Genomic DNA, 19,843 nt, shown 5'->3' with positions numbered 1-19,843 from the left:
TCTATTATATTCACCAGTCCATTCTGTTCTTCAGATTTTTTATTCACTTAATTTTTAGATTCACTTGTTGGTAGGTATGCATTTGATGTCATTTTGTTGTTCATAATTTTTATCTTTACCTTTTTCTTCTTCTTGCTCTTCTTAAAGAATACCCTTCAGCATTTCATGTAATCCTGGTTAGGTGGTGATGAACTCCTTTAGCTTTTTCTTGTCTGTGAAGCTCTTTATCTGCCCTTCAACTCTGAATGATAGCTTTGCTGGGTAGAGTAATCTTGGTTGTAGGTTCTTGCTGTTCATCACTTTGAATATTTCTTGCCACTCCCTTCTGGCCTGCATAGTTTCTGCCGAGAAATCAGCTGACAGTCCTATGGGTGCTTCCTTGTAGGTAACTAACTGTTTTTCTCTTGCTGCTTTCAAGATTCTCTCTTTGTCTTCTGCCCTTGGCATTTTAATTATGATGTGTCTTGGTGTGGTCCTCTTTGGATTCCTCTTGTATGGGGTTCTGTGTGCTTCCTGAACTTGTAAGTCTATTTCTTTCACCAGGTAGGGAAAGTTTTCTGTCATTATTTCTTCTAATAGGTTTTCAATATTTTGCTCTTTCTCTTCTTCTGGCACCCCAAAAATTCGGATGTTGGTACACTTAAAGTTGTCCCAGAGGCTCCTTACACTATCTTCATATTTTTGGATTCTTTTTTCTTTTTGTTTTTCTGGTTGGGTGTTTTTTGTTTCCTCATATTTCAGATCTTTGGTTTGATTCTTGGGGTACGTTGATCGGCAGTTGAGTTTCTGAATATTCTTTATTTTAGACAGTGTATGCTTAATTTCTGACTGGTCCTTTTCCATTTTTTTTGGCATTCTCATTAAGATCCTTAAAGGTCTCACTAAGTTCTTCAGCGGTTTTTAGAAGATTCTTGAGTGACCTTATAAATGTGGTTCTGAACTCTATGTCATCCAGTAGTTTGCTTTCCTCCATTTCTTTCATTCGTGACATGTTTCTTTGTCTCCGCATTTTGCTGCTTCCCTGTGTTGATGGAGTGGCTTTGTGTGGTAGGTGACCTATAGGGGCCAGTAGCTCAGCCTCCCCAATCACCTGAGGTGGACGCTCTTGGTACACCCCTTTGTGGGCTGAGTGCAAAGTCTTGGTGTAGTTAAGCCTTGATTGCTGTTGGTACACTGGGAGGAATTGACCTCCAGGCCAATTGGCTGTGAGGACCTGCTGTGTCTATAATGGAAGAACTGCTGCACTGGAGACACGCTTATGGTGCAGGACTTGCTTCAGTGGGGCTTTGGTGCTCACTGAGTGTGCCTCTTGAATGTGTCACTTATGGTTGTGAGGAGTTGAAATCTGGTGTCTCACACTGACCACTAGGTACACTGGCTTCTGGATCTCCAATGGGGTGCAGGTCAGCTACTGTCTGAGGCCACCCAGCAGGCGCTACAGCGAGAACTACAGTTTTCTCCTCTTTGCTTTGGGTTTGGAGGTTTTGGAGCTGTCTGACCCAGGCTGCAAGTTTGCTATGTTAAGCTGCGATAGGGCAGGCCATTCATATGCTAAAGCCACTGCTTGGAGCTTGGGTGGGTTTGTAGATTGTGCGGGGCGGGGTCTCAGGGCGTGACTAGGCTAGGGCGTGGCAAACAGCGATGGCTGCCAGTAAGCGGGCTCTGCGTCTCCAACCGTGTCCCCGCAATTGGCACCCCAGCACAGTAAACAATTATTCTTGCATGCAGCCCTTCAAGCAAGCCACCCTCACTTTCCGACCCCATGGCAGACAGTCCAGCTTCTCCCATAGGAGTTTGGTTCCCCCGCGTCTCCCCAGAAACTGGAGTTTGGAGTAATCGGGAGCTTGTCTCCCTTTGGGTTGAAAAAAGCAGCGCTCCCAGTCGCCCGTCTCCAGCCCAATTCGTGCGCCTCCGTACCTCAGCTTTTCAGCACTTGTGCACCTCTCAATGCTGTTTGCTCTTTCCTTCTAGTTGTAGAACTTCCACTCAGCCAGTTTTCCCGTGGTTCTGGGTGATAGACGTTTAGTCTTTTAGTTGTAGTTTTGAAATTGTTGTGCGAGGCAGCAGTTTAGGTGTTTACCTATGCCGCCATCTTGGATCCTCCTCGAGCATTTAACTCTTAAGTGGTGGAAATTCATTGTGGGATTTTTACCAGGGGAAGTGTCATATGATCTGATATTAAAACTCACTCTGGCTCCTGGGTTGATTATGAGTTGTAGGGAGCCAGAGGGACCAGAGAAGAGGCTATTAAAGTTGTCCAGATGAGAGAAGCTGGGACCTGGGCATCAGGGACAAAGGGACAGTAGCTAACCCCAGAGGGCAAACTCTGCAGTAGATAATTACTCATCTGAAAATATGGGGACAGTAACAGTATCCAGTATATGTTGTCACTGATACAAGGATACAGTCAGGCAATGTTTGTCAAGTACCCAGTCTTCACAGTACATCATTATGGCATTATCTTGTCTAATTACCTTTGTGTTTCTCCTAAATGATGGTAACAGTCTCTCCTCTGGTTTCTAGTCCTTTGTCTTGCCTAGTCTAGTAAGATTTCTACATTGCTTGCTGGGGTTACCTTTGTTGAATGGCAAGTCTGATGACATCAGTTCCTTTCAGGGGATCCTGACTGAACCCCAGCTAAAATTCAAACTTGCTGGCATGTTGCAGAAGGCTCTTCACACTCTGGCCCATATCTCTCTAAAGCATCGTCTCCTCCATGCTCCACCATGAGCTCAGGCTTCAGCGACACCCATCATCCCCTCTCAGCTTGTGCCGCTCCCTATGTTCAGACACTTTCTCTCCTTGTCTTGGACTTGCTATCTCCAGCTCCCTGTCTTTCTAGGCTCAGCTTAGAAATTTCTGCCTACAAGAAGCTGTCTCTGGCTCTCCAAGTCCAGGTCAAGTGCTCTTACCATGAAATCTCATGGAACCCTGTACTTCTCCGTCACATTGAATTATAATTGTTTGTTTACTTGTTTCCTCCATTAAACTAAGATCTCCATGACAGTTGGGACTGTCTGTCTGGTTCATGATTGTGTCTAGCTCTTTGTATGCTTCGCTCATTCGAAGTATTTATGATACATTTGTTGAATGAGTAATTAAATGAGCTAACAAAAATCTCCTATTTATATCATTTGATATAGCTACTTTTTTCCCCTATACCATTCTTTTCTCCATTGTTATTATATTGAATCTTTTTTTTTTTTTTTTTAAATATATTTTATTGATTTTTTACAGAGAGGAAGGGAGAGGGATAGAGAGTCAGAAACATCGATGAGAGGGAAACATCGATCAGCTGCCTCCTGCACACCTACTACTGGGGATGTACCTGCAACCAAGGTACATGCCCTTGACCGGAATCAAACCTGGGACCTTTCAGTCTGCAGGCCGACGCTCTATCCACTGGGCCAAACCGGTTAGGGCATATTATATTGAATCTTAACCTGAATGCCTTACCTCAGGCTGCCATAACAAAATACCACACACTGGGTGACTTAAACAATAGACACTTGTGTTCCTACAGGGGCCAACATGGTGTGATCTGGTTAAGGCCCTCTTCCTGGTTGCAGATGGCTACCTTCTTGTGTGTCCTCACATGGCAGAGAGAGAGAGAAAGAGCAAGCTCTCTGGTGTCTCTTCTTATAAGGGCACTAATCCCACCATGAAGCCCATTCTCAGGACCTCATCTTATCCTAATTACCTCCCAAAGGCGCCACTTTCAAATGCCATCACATTGGCAGTTAGGGCTTCAACATAAGAATTTAGGGAGGGACACAAACTTTCATCCATAACACTGACATAAGGTGAGAATTTGACATGAGTTCCTAATTTCTTATTCTGATCTCTAGATCTATTCTGAATCTACTGGCAGTTAATTGCCTGCATGACACAGTGGAGTCAGATGACCTAGGTTTAGAGCTCAGCTTCAACATTTATGAATTATAAGACCTTGATCAAGTCACATCATCTCTTGTTTCTCCCAATACTTCATAGAAGTCATTTAAGGTGACCAGGACACACTTGTTAACTCCATACACAGGCGCAGTGGGCACTTCAATAATTCCTCATATCTATATGATAAGATCTGTCATTCAGTGTCTCATGTAATCCTTCCAAGAACCCTAAGAACTCATATTATGAGGAGGCTGAGACTCTAGGAGTCTCTGGTCAGTCTCTTTGTCCTGATCCTGGAACATTCTCCCTGTGCACTTGTTTCATGGTCTCCTCTTTTACTTCCTCACCTCCTGTCTGATCTTGAGGATTTATTATCTGGGCAGGCATCTACTGCTCTGCAGGCTCTGGCTTGAGTTCTTGTACCATGGTGTTGTGGTCTGAATGTTTGTGTCCCCCCAAAATTCACATGTTGGAATCCTAACACTCAATGTAATGTTGTTAGGAGTGGGGCATTTGGGAGATGATTGAGTCATGTGAGTGAGCCCTCAGAAATGGGATTAGTGCCCTTATAAAAGAGACCCCTGAGAACCCCTAGTTCCTTCTGTCTTGTGAAGATACGAGAAGTCAGTGACCCAGAAAAAGTCAATGATCTACCTGACCATGGTGGCACCCACATCTTGAAATTCCAGCCTCCAGAACTGTGAGAAATAAATGTTAATTGTTTCTAAGCCACCCAATCTGTGGTATCTTCTTATAGCAGTTCAAATGAACTAAGATTCTGGGCCACTTGACAAAACACCCGGGACTATGCATTGCTGTGATGACCTCATGCCTTACAATTAAAAACCTTAAAAAGGTGTAAGTTTAAAAAATTTTTTAAATTTCCCAATTTAGTTTATTTTGTATTAATTTGATGTGTACAGCGTAGTGATTAGACAAATCATGATGCAGAAGTTCTTTTTTTAAATTTAATAAATCCTTATTGTTCAGATTATTACAATTGTTTCTCCTTTTTCCCCCCATAGCTCCCCTCCACCTGGTTCCCACCCCACCCTCTGCCCTTACCTCCCCCACACTGTCCTCATCCATAGGTGTACCACCTTTGTCCAGTCTCTTCCTGCACCCCCATACCCCTTTCCCCCTGAGAATTATCAGTCCACTCCCTTTCTATGCCCCTGACTCTATTATATTCACCAGTTTATTCTGTTCCTCAGATTTTTAATTCACTTGATTTTTATGTTTACTTGTTGATAGATATGTATTTGTTGTTCATAATTTTTATCTTTACTTTTTTCTTCTTCCTCTTCTTAAAGGATACCTTTCAGCATTTCATATAATACTGGTTTGGTGGTGATGAACTCCTTTAGCTTTTTCTTATCTGTGAAGCTCTTTATCTGACCTTCCATTCTGAATGATAACTTTGCTGGGTAGAGTAATCTTGGTTGTAGGTTCTTGCTATTCATCACTTTGAATATTTCTTGCCACTCCCGTCTGGCCTGCATAGTTTCTGTTGAGAAATCAGCTGACAGTCATATGGGTGCTCCCTTGTAGGTAATTAACTGTTTTTCTCTTGCTGCTTTTAATATTATCTCTTTGTCTTTTGCTCTTGGCATTTTAATTATGATGTGTCTTGGTGTGGTCCTCTTTGGATTCCTTTTGTTTGGGGTTCTGTGCGCTTCCTGGACTTGTAAGTCTATTTCTTTTTTTTTTTTAATTTTTTTTAAAAAAATATATTTTATTGATTTTTTACAGAGAGGAAGAGAGAGGGATAGAAAGTTAGAAACATCGATGAGAGTGACATCGATCAGCTGCCTCATGCATGCCCCCTACTGGGGATGTGCCCGCAACCTAGGTACATGCCCTTGACCAGAATCGAACCTGGGACCCTTCAGTCCGCAGGCCGACGCTCTATCCACTGAGCCAAACCGGTTAGGGCGTAAGTCTATTTCTTTCACCAGGTGGGGAAAGTTTTCAGTCATTATTTCTTCAAATAGGTTTTCAGTATCTTGCTCTCTCTCTTCTTCTGGCACCCCCATAATTCTGATGTTGGTATGCTTGAAGTTGTCCCAGAGGCTTCTTACACTATCTTCAACTTTTTGGATTCTTTTTGCTTTTTGTTTTTTCGGTTGAGTGTTTTTTGCTTCTTTGTATTTCAAATCTTTGACTTGATTCTTGCGTTCCTCTAGTCTGCTGTTGGGTCTCTGTATAATATTTTTTATTTCAGTCAGTGTATGTTTAATTTTTAGTTGGTCCTTTTTCATATCTTTGAGGGTCTTGCTAAATTTATCGGCCTCTTCTAGGATATTCTTGAAAAGCCTTATAACCGTGGTTTTGAATTCTATATCCAGTCATTTGTTTTCCTCCATTTCTTTCGTTTGTGATCTGTTTCTTTGACGCCGCATTTTCACTGCTTCCCTGAGTTGGTAGGGTAGCTTTGTGTGCTAGGTTTCCTATATGGCCCCGTGGGTCGGCCTCCCCAGTTAACCTGAGGTGGACACTCTTGGTGCACCCCTTTGTGGACTGTGTGTACAGCCTTGTTGTAGTTAAGTCTTGATTGTTGTTGGTATCACTGGGAGGAATTGACCTCCAGGCCAGTTGCTGTGAGGATCAGCTGTGTCTGATGCAGAAGTTCTTTAGTGTTGGACTTTCATAGGGCAAAGTTTCAAACCAACTGAGAGCAGATAAAGGAGACATACAGATGAAGATTTTGTATATATTGAAGAAATACTTATGTGGTACTTGCTAGGTGCCAGCCAGCAGCTTGCTCAAGGTCATGCAGCTAGTAGGTGGCAGAGCCAGGCTTTCAAACCAACTTCAGAAATTTGTATGGTTTAGGTGTGTGTCCAAAAAGGTGAGTTAACTTTTCATTCCTGAATGAGTCAGACTCTCCAAGCTGTTTGGGGCTACCACAGGTGTTCTCCACAGGGGCAGAGCTGGCCAGCATGCTCCTTCTCTTGCAAGGTGGAGAGAGCACAGCCAAACACACTCATCCTGTGAGCAGGCAGATCCAAAAAGAAAAGGCTAAGGCGTGAACTCAGTCTCTCCTCCCCAATTCACCTATCAGCAGGGTGAACTCGGTCTCTTCTCCTCAATTCACCAATCGGCTAAGTCACTTTTCCTCCTCTGGAGAGGAGTGAGTGACAGATAGGGAGAATGGCCAGAGTTTTCATCTAGCTAAGGTCTCACCAGATGGAATAAGTGTTCCCTTGGACCCTACGGAGGCTGAGAGCCAAAGGCCTCATCATCATTGAAAGTGAGCAAACTGCCCTGACTGGTTTGGCTCAGTGGATAGAGTGTCGGCCTGCGGACTGAAGGGTCCCAGGTTCGATTCCAGTCAAGGGCATGTACCTTGGTTGCGGGCACATCCCCAGTATGGGGTGTGCAGGAGGCAGCTAATCGATGTTTCTCTCTCATCGATGTTTCTAACTCTCTATCCTTCTCCCTTCCTCTCTGTAAAAAATCAATAAAAATATATATATATATATATATATATATATATATATATATATATATATATATATAAATAAAAGAAAGTGAGCAAACTGCTGGTAATGGAATCAAGGGGTTGGGTGTTTTAACGTTCTTCTTTCTATTTTTTTCAAAATTAGGATTCTGAGGCCCAGCTTGAATCACTGTCCCTGTGGGTGGGCAAAGGGACAGTTGGGCTATATAATTGGAAGCACACTTCTTGAAAAGTTAGAGGACTTCTGATGCATCAGCTGGTATCTCTCCTCAGGCCTAGTGACAGGTTCTGATTGCTAAGAGACTGATTTCTTTACTTTTTCTAACAGAGCCAAGTGGGCAGGTGCCTGAGGATCTGTGAGTTCCTATGTGCATTGCAGTGCTTCTCAGTAGGATGTGGCACCTATGTGGTTAGGGGAAAGAACATCAGATACAAGGTCAGGTGTCGTGGTTCCTTATGTGAGTTTTCCAGTGGGTAAGTCCTTCAGCTTCCCCATGCCTTTATTTTCTCATCTGTAAAATGGGAGTAAAATTACCTATCTCAAAGGGCTGTGTGAGGATCAAGATGATGGATGAGAAGGTGCTTTATAAACATCAAAGCTGGATAATTTCAAGCTGCTTTATCACATTTTCCATGGATCACTTCTGTGAATTTCCCTTCCCTTCTTTCCAACATTTAAAAATTTTTTATTTATTGTTTGGAGAGAGAAAGAGAGAGATTTATTGTTCCACTTATTTATGCATTCATTGTATGTGTCCAGACCCAGAATTAAATCTGAAACCTTGGCTTATTGGGATGATGCTCTAACCAACTGAGCTTCCTGGCCAGGGTTTCCCCACATCCTTTTTATAGCAGACACATGTTGATTTTGCCCATCCAACATCCATTCTTCCTCCTTCTGGGATAGTACCCTGATCCCCTTTGGGAATCTCTCTGGCTATGTGGATTGTTTGGGACTGACCCCATTCCATAGCTCCACGGGAAAACCCACGATCCAGGCCTCACCAAGCAGAACATTCCATTGCCTGGTCACAGTTATTGGTTCAGGGTAGTTGTCACTTTAGCCCAGGCCAGTTGACAATTCCTGGGACTTTTTCTAGAACTCCTGGGAACGACCTGCTTTCCTTGCTGGAATTGCCAAGCTGGGAGAATGTAAGCCTGGAGCTGTTGTGGTCCACTTTGCCATCTTACAGGACTAGCCTGCTACCATAGAGGAAAGCATAAGGGAGAGTTTGAGGAAGACACATAATGTCCTATTGACATTGTTAAAGTTTCTGGATTCAGCCATGCTGATTTATATTCATTATGAATGAGGTTGATTAACATTTCATATATATATTTCCCTTTCATATCCTTTACTAATTTTTCTAATGGGCTGTTTGTTGGTGTTCTTATAGATTTGAAGGAACATTTTTAATATTTATTTTTTATTGAAGTAAAAGTCACATAACATAAAATTAACTATTCACAATGAACAATTCAGTGGCATTTAGTATATTCATATTCATAATGTTTTGCAACCATCACCTCTATCTAGTTCTAAAACATTTTCATCATCACCAAAGAGACCCCGTATCCATTAAGTAGTCACTCCTCATTCCCCACCTCCCCCAACCCCTGGCAATCATTCATCTGCTTTCGGTCTCTATGGGTCTATCTATTCTAAATATTTCAAATAATTGGACTCAAACAATATGTTACATTTTGTGTCTGTCTTCTTTCACTCAGCATAGTGTTTTCAAGGTTCATCCATGTTGTAGCATCATCAGCCCTTATTCTGTTTTTATGGTTAAACAATATTCCATTGTATGGATAGACCATGTTTTATTTATTCATTCATATGTTGATGGACATTTCGGCTGTTTCCACTTTTTTGGCTATCATTAACAATTCTCCTATGAACATTCATGTACACGTATTTTTTGAATTATATATCAGGGAAATTAGTATATTTTTATATATCAGAGAAAATAGTCTTTGGCTTATGATAGGTGTTGCAAATATTGTATTTCAGTTTACCATTTGTTTTTGACTTGGCTTATGGTGGCTTTTGCAAGCAGAGTTCTGAAAAAATTGCAATGTATTTGAACCTGTCCAAGTGGGTTTTGTGACACAGTTAAGAAGGCCATCCTTATACTTGAGGTTATAAAATAATTCTTCCATCAAAGCTTCCACTTATCCACTCATTTCCTTATCAGTCAAACAGGGATTAAAAACAGCCCTACTTGTCCCCCAGGGTTACTATGAGTACCAAATAAGAAATGATATGAAAGGGCTTTTAAAATATAAAGCAATATATACACAAAAGGCATGTTGTCATCATCACTATTAATTGTATCAGATTCTGGCACTAACTAGCTGAGTTGTTTTTGCTTTCTTTTTGCAGAGCAGAGATTGAAGGGCAGAATTATTCACTGAGCTGGCCACGGATACTTTAGTTGGTAGCAATATGGAGAACGTCACAAAAGATGTCAACTCTTGTTAGTCATCTTAGGAGGGTTTCATATTTGACCAGAAAAATAAAATTGCCTTAAACCGAAAACTATTCTGGTCACTCTTCCTTCAAGTAGAGCATTTTTTTTTTTTCTTTTTCTGCCAAGAAAAGAAACCAGTTCTGTGGGTTTTGTGTTATTCAGCTGTACTTGTAATTTAAACCTCATCAGTGGCCATTTGTGACATGCTTTTCTTGTATTTTTAACCCCAAATTCTTTTTCTTAAATATTTTTATTGATTTTAGAGAGATAGAAGGAGAGAGAGAGAAACATTGATGTAAGAGCAGAACATCATTCAGCTGCCTCCTGAACATCCCCTACTGGGGACTGAGCCCACAACCTGGGCATGTGCCTGACCAAAAATCGAGCCAGCAACTTTTTGGTGCACAGGACAATGCCCAACCAACTGAGCAACACCGGCCTAGGCCCCAATTATTATTTTTTTTTAAAGTAGCAAGCTTTAGGTTGAACACTATTGATTGAAAAAAAAATATCAGTATTCGACAGCAATTATTCATCTGATAATGGCTCTGAGGTAGAATCGTGTACTGGTTAAGTCCTTGCACCCTGATGTTGGTCAGACTTGGGCTTGAATATGATTCAGTTAGTAATCCAGTGTGTGATCTTGGACAGATTGCTTTGTGCCTCTATTTCACCACATGTAAAGCAAGAATGATTTCAGCACCTGACTATTGTGTTGCAGCAGAAGTCAGTGATACAATCTATATAGAGGTCCAGTGCCTGTATGGAATGAGGGCTCGGTAAATACTAGCTATTAGTATAATTCAGGAATATCTAAGAAAATTCATAAGATGAGCCCAAGGGAAATACCTTCTAGCAGGTATTCCCATCCTGTGGGGTTGGCACAGATCAATGGTAGAGTCCCTTTTCTTGAGGCAGACCACATTTACTTGGGGGAGAAATCTGGTTTCTGTTACTATCACGTGGGGGGTGAACATCAGGAATAGCAGTTGGTTCTCATATAGTAAGGAAGAAGTGGCCACATGGAGGGGTGTGTCACAGAAGGGCAGCTGGGAGACTGGGGTGAGCTGCGGGAAGGACTGGAAGGAAAAGGGTGAGGACATTGTGCCAGGGGTCCTGCCCAAGTCGCATCACTTGTACTTGGAGACAGAAGCTTCTGGATGGCGTGGTTCACTGTGTGCGGTGATATATTTGCCAGGGCACAGCCCTTTTCTTCTTTTTCCCGTTTTTTTTCTTTCCTCTCTTCCTGCTTTTAACCTGTGTGTCTGGGGGTCCCAACTATTGTCCTAGGTCCAGCATGGTTGAGCCCTAAAAAAACACACAAAACATCTGTGGGATTTCTGCTATATGCCAGGCACTTTAAATCCCCAATTGCATTAGATCCTGTGCAATGAGTGAGATCATTTTGTAGATGAGAAAACTGAGGCTCAGAGAAGGCCCCCTACAAGCTGGTAAGCGGCAGAGCCAGAATTTAAATCACCATCTGTCTTATACCAGAATCCAGCTTCTCCTGCCATTTAGCACATAGCTCTGTACCATACTTTGCTTCAAATTCATATGGGTTTTTGTGAATTCCTGTGGCTCAGTGCCCTACATATGGGTCTCCCAGAAATATTTATGGCTTTAAAATTTTAGTAGTGGATTTAAAATTTTAGTAATGAAGAGAATAGCTGACATTTATTGGTTCCTGTCTCAAATGGGCAACAAGCAGGTTAAGTCACTTGCTTTCCTTCTCAGAGCTAGTCAGTGGCAGAGCCAGGCAGGGGATCCCGTCTGTCACATGCCAAGGTGTGCAGTGTTGACTCCCATTTTTCTCTGAGAGTCTAGGCTTGAGGCAGGGATGCTAATCTCTGAGCACATCTTCCTCAGGTAGCATGTGTGGTGTTCTCTTTTTAAAACTAGTCCAAAGGGGAACCGAAGAGGGCCTGAGTATGTCCATGGGAAGGGTGAGGCAGAGGGGTGATGGCAATGGGCCAGTTGTGACTTATGAACTTTGCAGACTCCTATCTCTGGGCACAAAGCTGGAATAAGCCCTGTGATTCACCAGCTGGACTTTTCCCTGTGATTTCTCCAAGTAAATCCTGTGCATTCCCATCTGTAGACTTTAGCTCATACTATTTGCTCCAAAGGAATGCCCTGCTGCCCACACTCCCTTCACCATGCCTGGGGAGACCCATTACAGCTCCACCCTCTCAAGGAAACCTCAATGGATTGGCATGGGTAATCTATTCATTTCTGAACTTGAGTCAAGTAATTAATTATACATTCAAAAAAGGCAAATGGAGGACTATTTTGAGAAATTTGTGAAAATACCATACTCAGGGGATAATACATGTTAATGATAATCTTAACATGTGAAATTCCAGTGGTCAGTGACCCTATATGGTGCTTGATTTCATTTTTCAATCTTTTTTTTAAAATATTTTATTGATTTTTTACAGAGAGGAAGGGAGAGGGATAGAGAGCTAGAAACATCGATGAGAGAGAAACATCGATCAGCTGCCTCCTGCACACCTCCTACGGGGGATGTGCCCACAACCAAGGTACATGCCCCCGACCGGAATCGAACCCGGGACCCTTGAGTCTGCAGGCCGACGCTCTATCCACTGAGCCAAACCGCTTAGAGCCATTTTTCAATCTTATTCTACCTTAAAGGCACATGAAATGGGTTTCAGCTCTCTAGTAGAATGTTTTGAGCATTTGCATGGGCAGAATCTGATCTGGTGTCAGACAGCCTAGGTTTGAATGCTGGTAGACTTGGGTAAGTCACTTTCCATATCTGTGCTTCTGTTCCTTCATCTGTGAAAGAGAGATACTTATACTATGTTGTTAGGGTGTTGGGGGGATATCATAGGGTCATAATAATTGCTGTCATTTATTGAGTGCTTCTCATATGCTCGGCACTGTGCTAAGCTTGACTTTACATTCTCATTTGATCTTCCCAAGAGCTCCTTCATTCCTGAAGTCCCCTACCCTGCAATATTTTCTCCTCTATAGCACTTATCATCTTCTACCATATTATATAATTTACTCATTTTGTTTATTTTTCATCTGCCCCTCCCAGGGTCTCTTGCCTTGCACAATTCCACAGGCACCATTCACAGTGCATTCTGAATTCTGCTCTGAGAATATTAATGTAGTGACTTCCTGGAGTTGTGTGATGTGGAGACCTTAGAGCTTCAGGAAGGCAGGGATTTTCTCACCTATTTTGATCACTGCTGTATCCCTGTGCCCAGAACAATGCCTGACCTATAGTAAGCTTTCAATAAATATTTGTTGAATGAAAAAGCCCCCAAAGCCCATTTTATTGGTGAGAAAACTAAGGCTCAATGAGTAATTAATTTGCCTAAAGCCCAGTGAGAGACAAAGGCAGCTGGGTGTTTCTAGCATGCTTGCCCTCGAAGGGTTCGCAAAACTGCATGTCTGAAACGCTTGGCATTGTCCCTGCTACCCCACAATTGCTCAAAAAAATATTAATGAATATGCCTACATGGGTAGCCCCTCAACTCTGCTAGACAATTCCCACAGAGTGACAAATTGTCACAGAGCTGTTGCTTTAAGAAATTGGATAAATTGCAAAATACAAAGAAAAGGTGGACCTTTCAGAGATTTTGGAAGAAAATTCCCTAACCCCACTGCTAATGGTAGGAGTTTGCAGGGGCCTCTCTGGCTTTCCTAGCCTGATTTTTTTTCCTGCTGCCTTGCCTTTTGTGACTGTCTCTTCCTCTTTTTGCTTGCAGTGAATTCTGCTCTCCTGTAGGCTACAATGTGTCAGTTGTTATAAAATCCGGGAGGTGGAGCTTAGTGACGAGGGTGAGGTTGGTGGGGGAGTGCTCAGCCAGCCCTGCAGGGCGAGCAGTCCTACTCTGGGTTCACCGGAGCTTAAGCCTTGCAGCAGAACTTCCTTCTCGCTCTTCTGGCTTTGATCCCCACTGTACATCAGACCAGAGGCGCTGAAGGGAGGGAGGATGCGAGATGACTGGCCCTTTGGCAACCTGACCATCTCCTTAGCAGAGCCTTGGAAAGACAGCCAGAGACTGACTGCAGCACCAAGGAGGCGCCGCACCTCTTGTGGATGTGTCTGTGTGTGTGTGAGTGGGTGTGAGTGAGGGTGTGTGTGTGAGTGAGGGTGTGTGTATGTGCATTGTGACTGTGTGTGTGCGTGTCCAGATGAGTGTGCGAGTGCATGCGTGAGTGTGTGTGTGTGTGTGTGTGAGTGTGTATGTGTGTGTGTGTGTGCGTGCGCACGCGCGCGCTCTTGGTTTTTATTTTTTGGAAGAAAAATCTTGAAAATCTGGGGCAGGTTACTGTGCTCCTAGGGTAGTGGTTCTTTTGCAAGAGGAGCTGACCAGACCAAGCTACTAGAGACATTTTTCTGCGAGTAAAGAGAATTTTCCTTCCTGGAGAGGGATTTTTCCCCCTCTGGCTCTGCAGCCAAGTGAAAGAGATTAGCCCCTAAACCTGTGAAATCGACCAGTGCCATTTGAGAGAGAATACGGGAAGAAAAGGAGATATAAATTAAATAGCCTGTCAGTGCCTTTGGCCACATTGGAAGATGTCATCTCAAACAAAGTTCAAGAAAGACAAAGAGATCATTGCTGAATATGAAGCCCAAATAAAAGGTGAGATGCGGGCCGGGGACTCATGCCTCCCCACCCCTTTCTTATTCCCTTGCTTCGGCTTTTCCCCCTTTTCCTCCCTGCCATGATGAAATGTTGTTATGCATCAGTAATCTTATTGTGAGGAGAAACAGTGGCAGCTGTACAAGTCCAGACTGGTTTCAACTGCAGAGAGCGCTGGTGCTGGGTGTATGGATTATGAAGTGGTAGCGATCACTGCATTGCAGGTGTGCGAGGAGGATCCGACCCCGGATTTAGGAGTGTCTCAGATACTCCATCATTTTGGCCGTGACATGTCACTCTAAGGCCTCCTGAAAGTCCCTTAATATGGTGTCTATTTGTTACGGTCTACTATGTTTTTTTCTTTCTCCTTTATGTTGTTGTTGCTTTGCCTCTGCGTCTTTCTCTGGGCTGAAATTCACATGCATGTGCACAGGGAAGTAGCACAGGGAGGCTGCACTGCTTTGTCAGAGTCTCTCAGTTGGCCTGGGTTGCCATGGATTAACTGTTATGGGGCATATTGATCCAAACTAATGCAGGCATTTAGGTATAAGGAGGGAGCTTGGTGCAGAAAATATATTCTCTTGCAGTGTGCAGCCCCAATCACCTTCCATGCACTAGCGTTTAGGGTCATCAGTTTTCATTCAAAGCCAACAGCTCAGTGCGCTGTGTCGACTGGTAGGTGCTGCCTGGCTTCCGTGGTGCCAGGGGAAGCCAACCAGGAGGGTGAGATGACCTCTGGCTGCGTGTTCCAGCTTTGGTGCACACCCCTCTCAGAAGCCCCTCCCTAAATCCACAATAGCTAGGCGAAAAAGGACACTGGACACAATTGCATAGACATACAGGCCAGGCTTCTCCCACCCTCATGAGTTCTAGGCTTAGCTTTGGCAAGGAAAACCTAAAAGCACCATTCCTCACCCTTTCTCTGAAAATACTCTTAGGGAAGCTGGGGTCTGTCCCTCTTAGTATCTGTTTTCTTTCTGGTCACAGTTCTCCTTGTTGCGACACGGGTGTGTTGTGGTCTCTCTTAGAAAGAGTAAAGGCAGGATACCTCTTCAGTGGATGTTGGTGCCTCCCTCCCCTTGAGGTGATGAGTAGACTGTTGGGCAAGTTGGTTATTTGGAGCTCAGCTGATCTGAGGTTGCCACATCTGCTTCTAGGTGCTGCTGCAGCTCAAGACTCAGTGACCCAGAAAGGCGGTTGCCTCCCCAGGAACGGCCAAAGGCCGGGCAGTCACAGCTGCTGTACACGCTTCAGATGCTTGGGAAACTTGGGAGGGGAGCAGCCATCAGGGGAGAGCCTTAGTTTTTTTCCAGTCTCGCCAACTGTCTTGTGCCTTTTAGTTCTGGTCGAACCTCACATGCTAATCACCTCTGGGTAGACCCCAGGATGAAATAAGCAGAAAACCCTCTGCTCTCCTCCCCTTTAGTTTTCAGTTCATTGTAGAAAACAGTGACTTATAATGCTTCAGCTTTGCTGAAAATTTAGAAACAAGCCCTGGTCAGAGATTTGAATTTACCCAACTGCTCGGGTAAATTAGAGAGTTTATATTTTCTAAGACTAAATTGTGTGAGTTTTTTTAATAAACGGAGGTTCCCTTGAAAAAAGCCATAATAGAGAAGGGGATACTGAGTTATGGACAGGTTGGTAGGATATGTGCTGATAACTTTGAAGGATTGCTACCACTGGGCCAGTGAACTTTGCTGGAAGATCTATTAAACATTTATGGCTCTGGCTCATTCTTTTACTTTTTACATTTCACCTTTATTTTAAAAACTAATTTGCAAGTACAAGGTAATGCATTTCAGCAGGAAATTTGCCCAAATGATCTTGTCTCTTCCAGACTCTAAACGCCTCTGCATTCTAGTTACAAGAGTTTAAATTTATTCCTTTAGTGTTGACACCCACACAATTAAGGTCAGGATGCTGCTGTGCCCCAAACCATCTGGAATCTTTTCTTTCAAAATTCTTTGTTCCTCATCATTATTATTTTGTGTACAGGGCTCTACAGTTTCTGTGGGTCACTCCCAGATATCACCACTCTTGGTTTACACAAGGTTCAGAAAGGGTTCAGATGAACTCGGTTTTAGAGATGATGAAACTGAAGCTTTGTAATGTTAAATGACTAGCCCAAGGTCACAAGACTGAAATGTGAAGGCAGCAGGTTTTCTGCCAGGCCCAGTGTTCCCTGATACATTATTTGCCTGCAGCTGCCCCTGGAAGGATTGATGTCAGTAGCAGATGGCAGTTTTGTGGTGGGGATGGCTGCCTCTTTGTGGTATTCCATTGTTTTCCCTCTTACTTTGATCCCTTGTCTTTGTTGCTTGCCTCTGAAGAATGTTTGACCAATCACCAAAAATAATGCCTGATGCCAGTTATCTTTCTCTCTGGGCAGCATTTGACCAATTTGTTGCAAACACACCACCTAGTTAGACAGATTTTGTCCTCTGTGACTTCTGTGAGGGGAACTTTTGGTTTTTAAAAATGATACTGAGTTCTTTGTAAACGTACTCTCTTTTATCTCTTTTTAGAGAATTTATTGACCCAACCAAGGAAATGTTTTAAAGCAATTTTTCTTCCTGTTGTAAAAATTTCAGACTCATGCCTTTTCTTGCTTCATCAGATACTTGAATTCCTTTGATTAAATACCTGCAATGCAGTAGTATACCATATGCTTGTTCATTTCCAGTGATGGGGAACTCATCACTTCCAAAACCCACATACTTTATCTTTGGACAGCTCTGGCTGTTGTAAGTGGTTTTATGTTGGGATAAATAAGTCTCTCATCCATTTATTGGTTCCATAGTATCTGCCTCTTGGGACTTCATAGAACAAGACAGATGCTTCTTCTCTATGACTACCCATTGGATGTTTGGAGACTCTGATCATAGCCCCTAGACTATGATTATCCTCATTTGTTGATTTACAATAACTCTCTGCTGCTTATCTTCACTCTCCTTTGACTCTACTGCATCCTGGGTTGCAAACTCCAGTGCATTTGGGTGTTTGGCACGTAGAATAAATGAGTGATGATGGCCAAGTAAGTTGATTTGTGACAGGTGATGCACTACCTCAGTGAAGGCAATATAAGAATGGGTGGTAGTGATTATGATGGGCCTGAGGGTGCATGTCCTGTACAAAAGGGCAATCACTACCTGGATTCAACCAGTTGACCATTTAGGAATGGAGGCCTAGCCAGATCTTTCCATTTTTCAACAGATGCCAGAAATCTGAATGAGAGCTTTATGCTTTTAAAGAGACTTTGCCAAATAGATCTCTAAAAGATGACACTACCAAAAGCCGTCTTCAAGAGTGGTACTAAGTTCTAAATGAGATCCTCTAGATGTGATCAGAGAAAGAAAACAACTATCACCTCTCTTACGCTGTATGTAATGCTTTTATTAATATAGCCCAAGGGTTCAATTAGCCTTTTCACTGCCCAAACCCTCATTGCAAACATATATATTTATATCTGCTCTATTTCTTCAATCTACTAGCTAGGATCCTTGTCAGAGAGAAGGAAAATGAAATGAATTTAATATGACTTGTTCTTGGTGACCTTGTGCTGGTTCCAAATGGACATTGCTTCCTGACTGATGTACTCACAAATGTCCCTTTACAAATCTGTTCAAGAATCTTGCCTGAGAGTGACAGCATATTCTCTAGTCAGAAACTGGCAAGTTATAACTTGTTCCCCTTTTGAAGTTAGAACAACATTTGCCCATCTACAGCTTATTGGCACCTATCCTATTTTTCATAATTCCCTCAAAGACCACTGATAGTGTTTGGTAATCTTATTTGCAGGCATTCTCAGTATCTTGGGCTCTAATTCATCTTGCTGTCAGACATAATGGTCTGTTCTACATTTATTCAGAGTTCCCATTTCCATTTCAACCTAATGGAAAATTGAAATAGAAATGCAGTGATTGACTTTAGTGTTTTATTTTTTATTACATGCCTCTCATCATTTTAGTCTATCTTAATAGCAAAAGTCTATAATTTTGGAGAAGAAAAGCAGGTATTGAAGAAGATCACAGAGAATGCATTCATTTATGCATTCATTCAATACTACTTTGTTCTTAGTCTTGTGCTGGGTGTTTTGAGAGATGCAAAGTATATGGTATATTCTTTGCTTTCTAACAGTTTTCTTGGAATATGGTGAAAAGAATCAGTGAAGAAAACAACAACACACAAAACACAAAATTTCCAACTGAGGGCCAGATGAGTTCAGTCTTAAAGAGATTGTGCCATAGAGTGATTGGACAGCCATCTTCGAAACCCTGATTGCCTTCAACAGGATTCAATAAGGAATGCAGGCTGGGTTGGGGAAGCAATGAGGAGTCATGGGGACTGTGGCTGATTAGGGAGCTACCTAGAGGAGGCAGCCATTGCACAGCTTCAGTTTGTCATCGCCATGAAATGTGAGCTCAGAAGTGGTCAGTTCTTTCAGCGTTTCAAGTGAAACTGGATTTTAAAACAAAATTGCCTGATTTTTATTTTTAAAATTTCTTAAAATTATTGAGCTGTAAATATTCTTTATATATTCCACATATAAGTCCCTTATCAAATATTTGATTTGCAAATATTTTCTTCCATTCGGTGGGTTGTCTTTTCACTTTTTCGATGGTGTCCTTAGTAGCACAAAAGTTTTTAATTTTTATGAAGTTCAGAGTATCCATTTTTGTATTTTCCCTCATGTTTTTGGTGTCATATCTAAAAATTCTTTGCCAAATCTAAGGCCATAAAGACAATCTCTTGATTTTTAAATGGCAACTCAGATTTAAAAAACACTACAGTGTCTGAACAAACCTGACAGTAGGACAGTTTTAGTTCATGGCCAACTAGTTTGCAACTTCTGGCCTACAAGGTGAAGTCCATAAAAAGTCTTGGTGATGGGCCTTCAGCCAATTTTCCTGTTTTATCTTCAGTTGTTTTCTCTTAAATAGGCCTGTCTGCTCTTACAACCACATCCCTTATCTCTGGATTCTGTATATCCTTTTCTACCTCCAATTCTTGCCCCATTTTCTGCTCTCATCCCTCCTCTTTTTGTTTCACCAACTCCTAACCATTCTTCAGTGCCAGCTCAAATGATACCCTCTTCCATGATGCCTTCCTAACTCTTCTAGGCAGAATTAGTGGTTCTCTCACATCTGACCTTCTATTCTGAGCCTTATTATCCTTTATTACAATTTTGTGTTTAGTCCTTTGGCTCTGAACTCTTGAGGGCAGAAATACTTATGATCATGTTTGTTTCCCCAATGCTTGGCACACAATTGGTTGAGGGAGTGGCTGATAAGTTACTAATAAGTTTTACTCTTATAACTCATGGCTCAAGCAGTTATTTTCTTTGACATTTGACTTAGTCAGCTCAGGCTGCTATAACACAGTATCAT

At 42.4% G+C, this 19,843-nt stretch overlaps 1 protein-coding gene across 8 annotated transcripts in view; it reads left to right on the top strand.

Annotated features, from left to right (window-relative positions):
* The first annotated feature begins 13,621 nt into the window (after positions 1–13,621).
* Positions 13,622–19,843, top strand: part of SRGAP3 (SLIT-ROBO Rho GTPase activating protein 3) — a 255,586-nt gene continuing 249,364 nt past the window's right edge. For 7 of the 8 annotated variants that reach the window (XR_013960989.1, XM_080676226.1, XM_080676225.1 and 4 more), the window contains exon 1: positions 13,647–14,453. Coding sequence is in view for 7 of the 8 variants with exons in the window: in XM_080676226.1 (XP_080532352.1) it covers positions 14,387–14,453 (67 nt within the window). In the remaining variant the exon portion in view is untranslated. Of the gene's footprint in view, positions 14,454–19,843 lie in introns of all 8 variants that reach the window. The other variant, XM_080676227.1, reaches the window with a different exon arrangement.

The sequence above is a fragment of the Plecotus auritus genome (assembly GCF_963455305.1).
Source record: "Plecotus auritus genome assembly, chromosome: 6".
NCBI classification, from domain to species: Eukaryota; Metazoa; Chordata; class Mammalia; order Chiroptera; family Vespertilionidae; genus Plecotus; species Plecotus auritus.
Note: the sequence above shows the minus strand (reverse complement) of the source record. Positions and strands in the feature narration are given on the sequence as shown.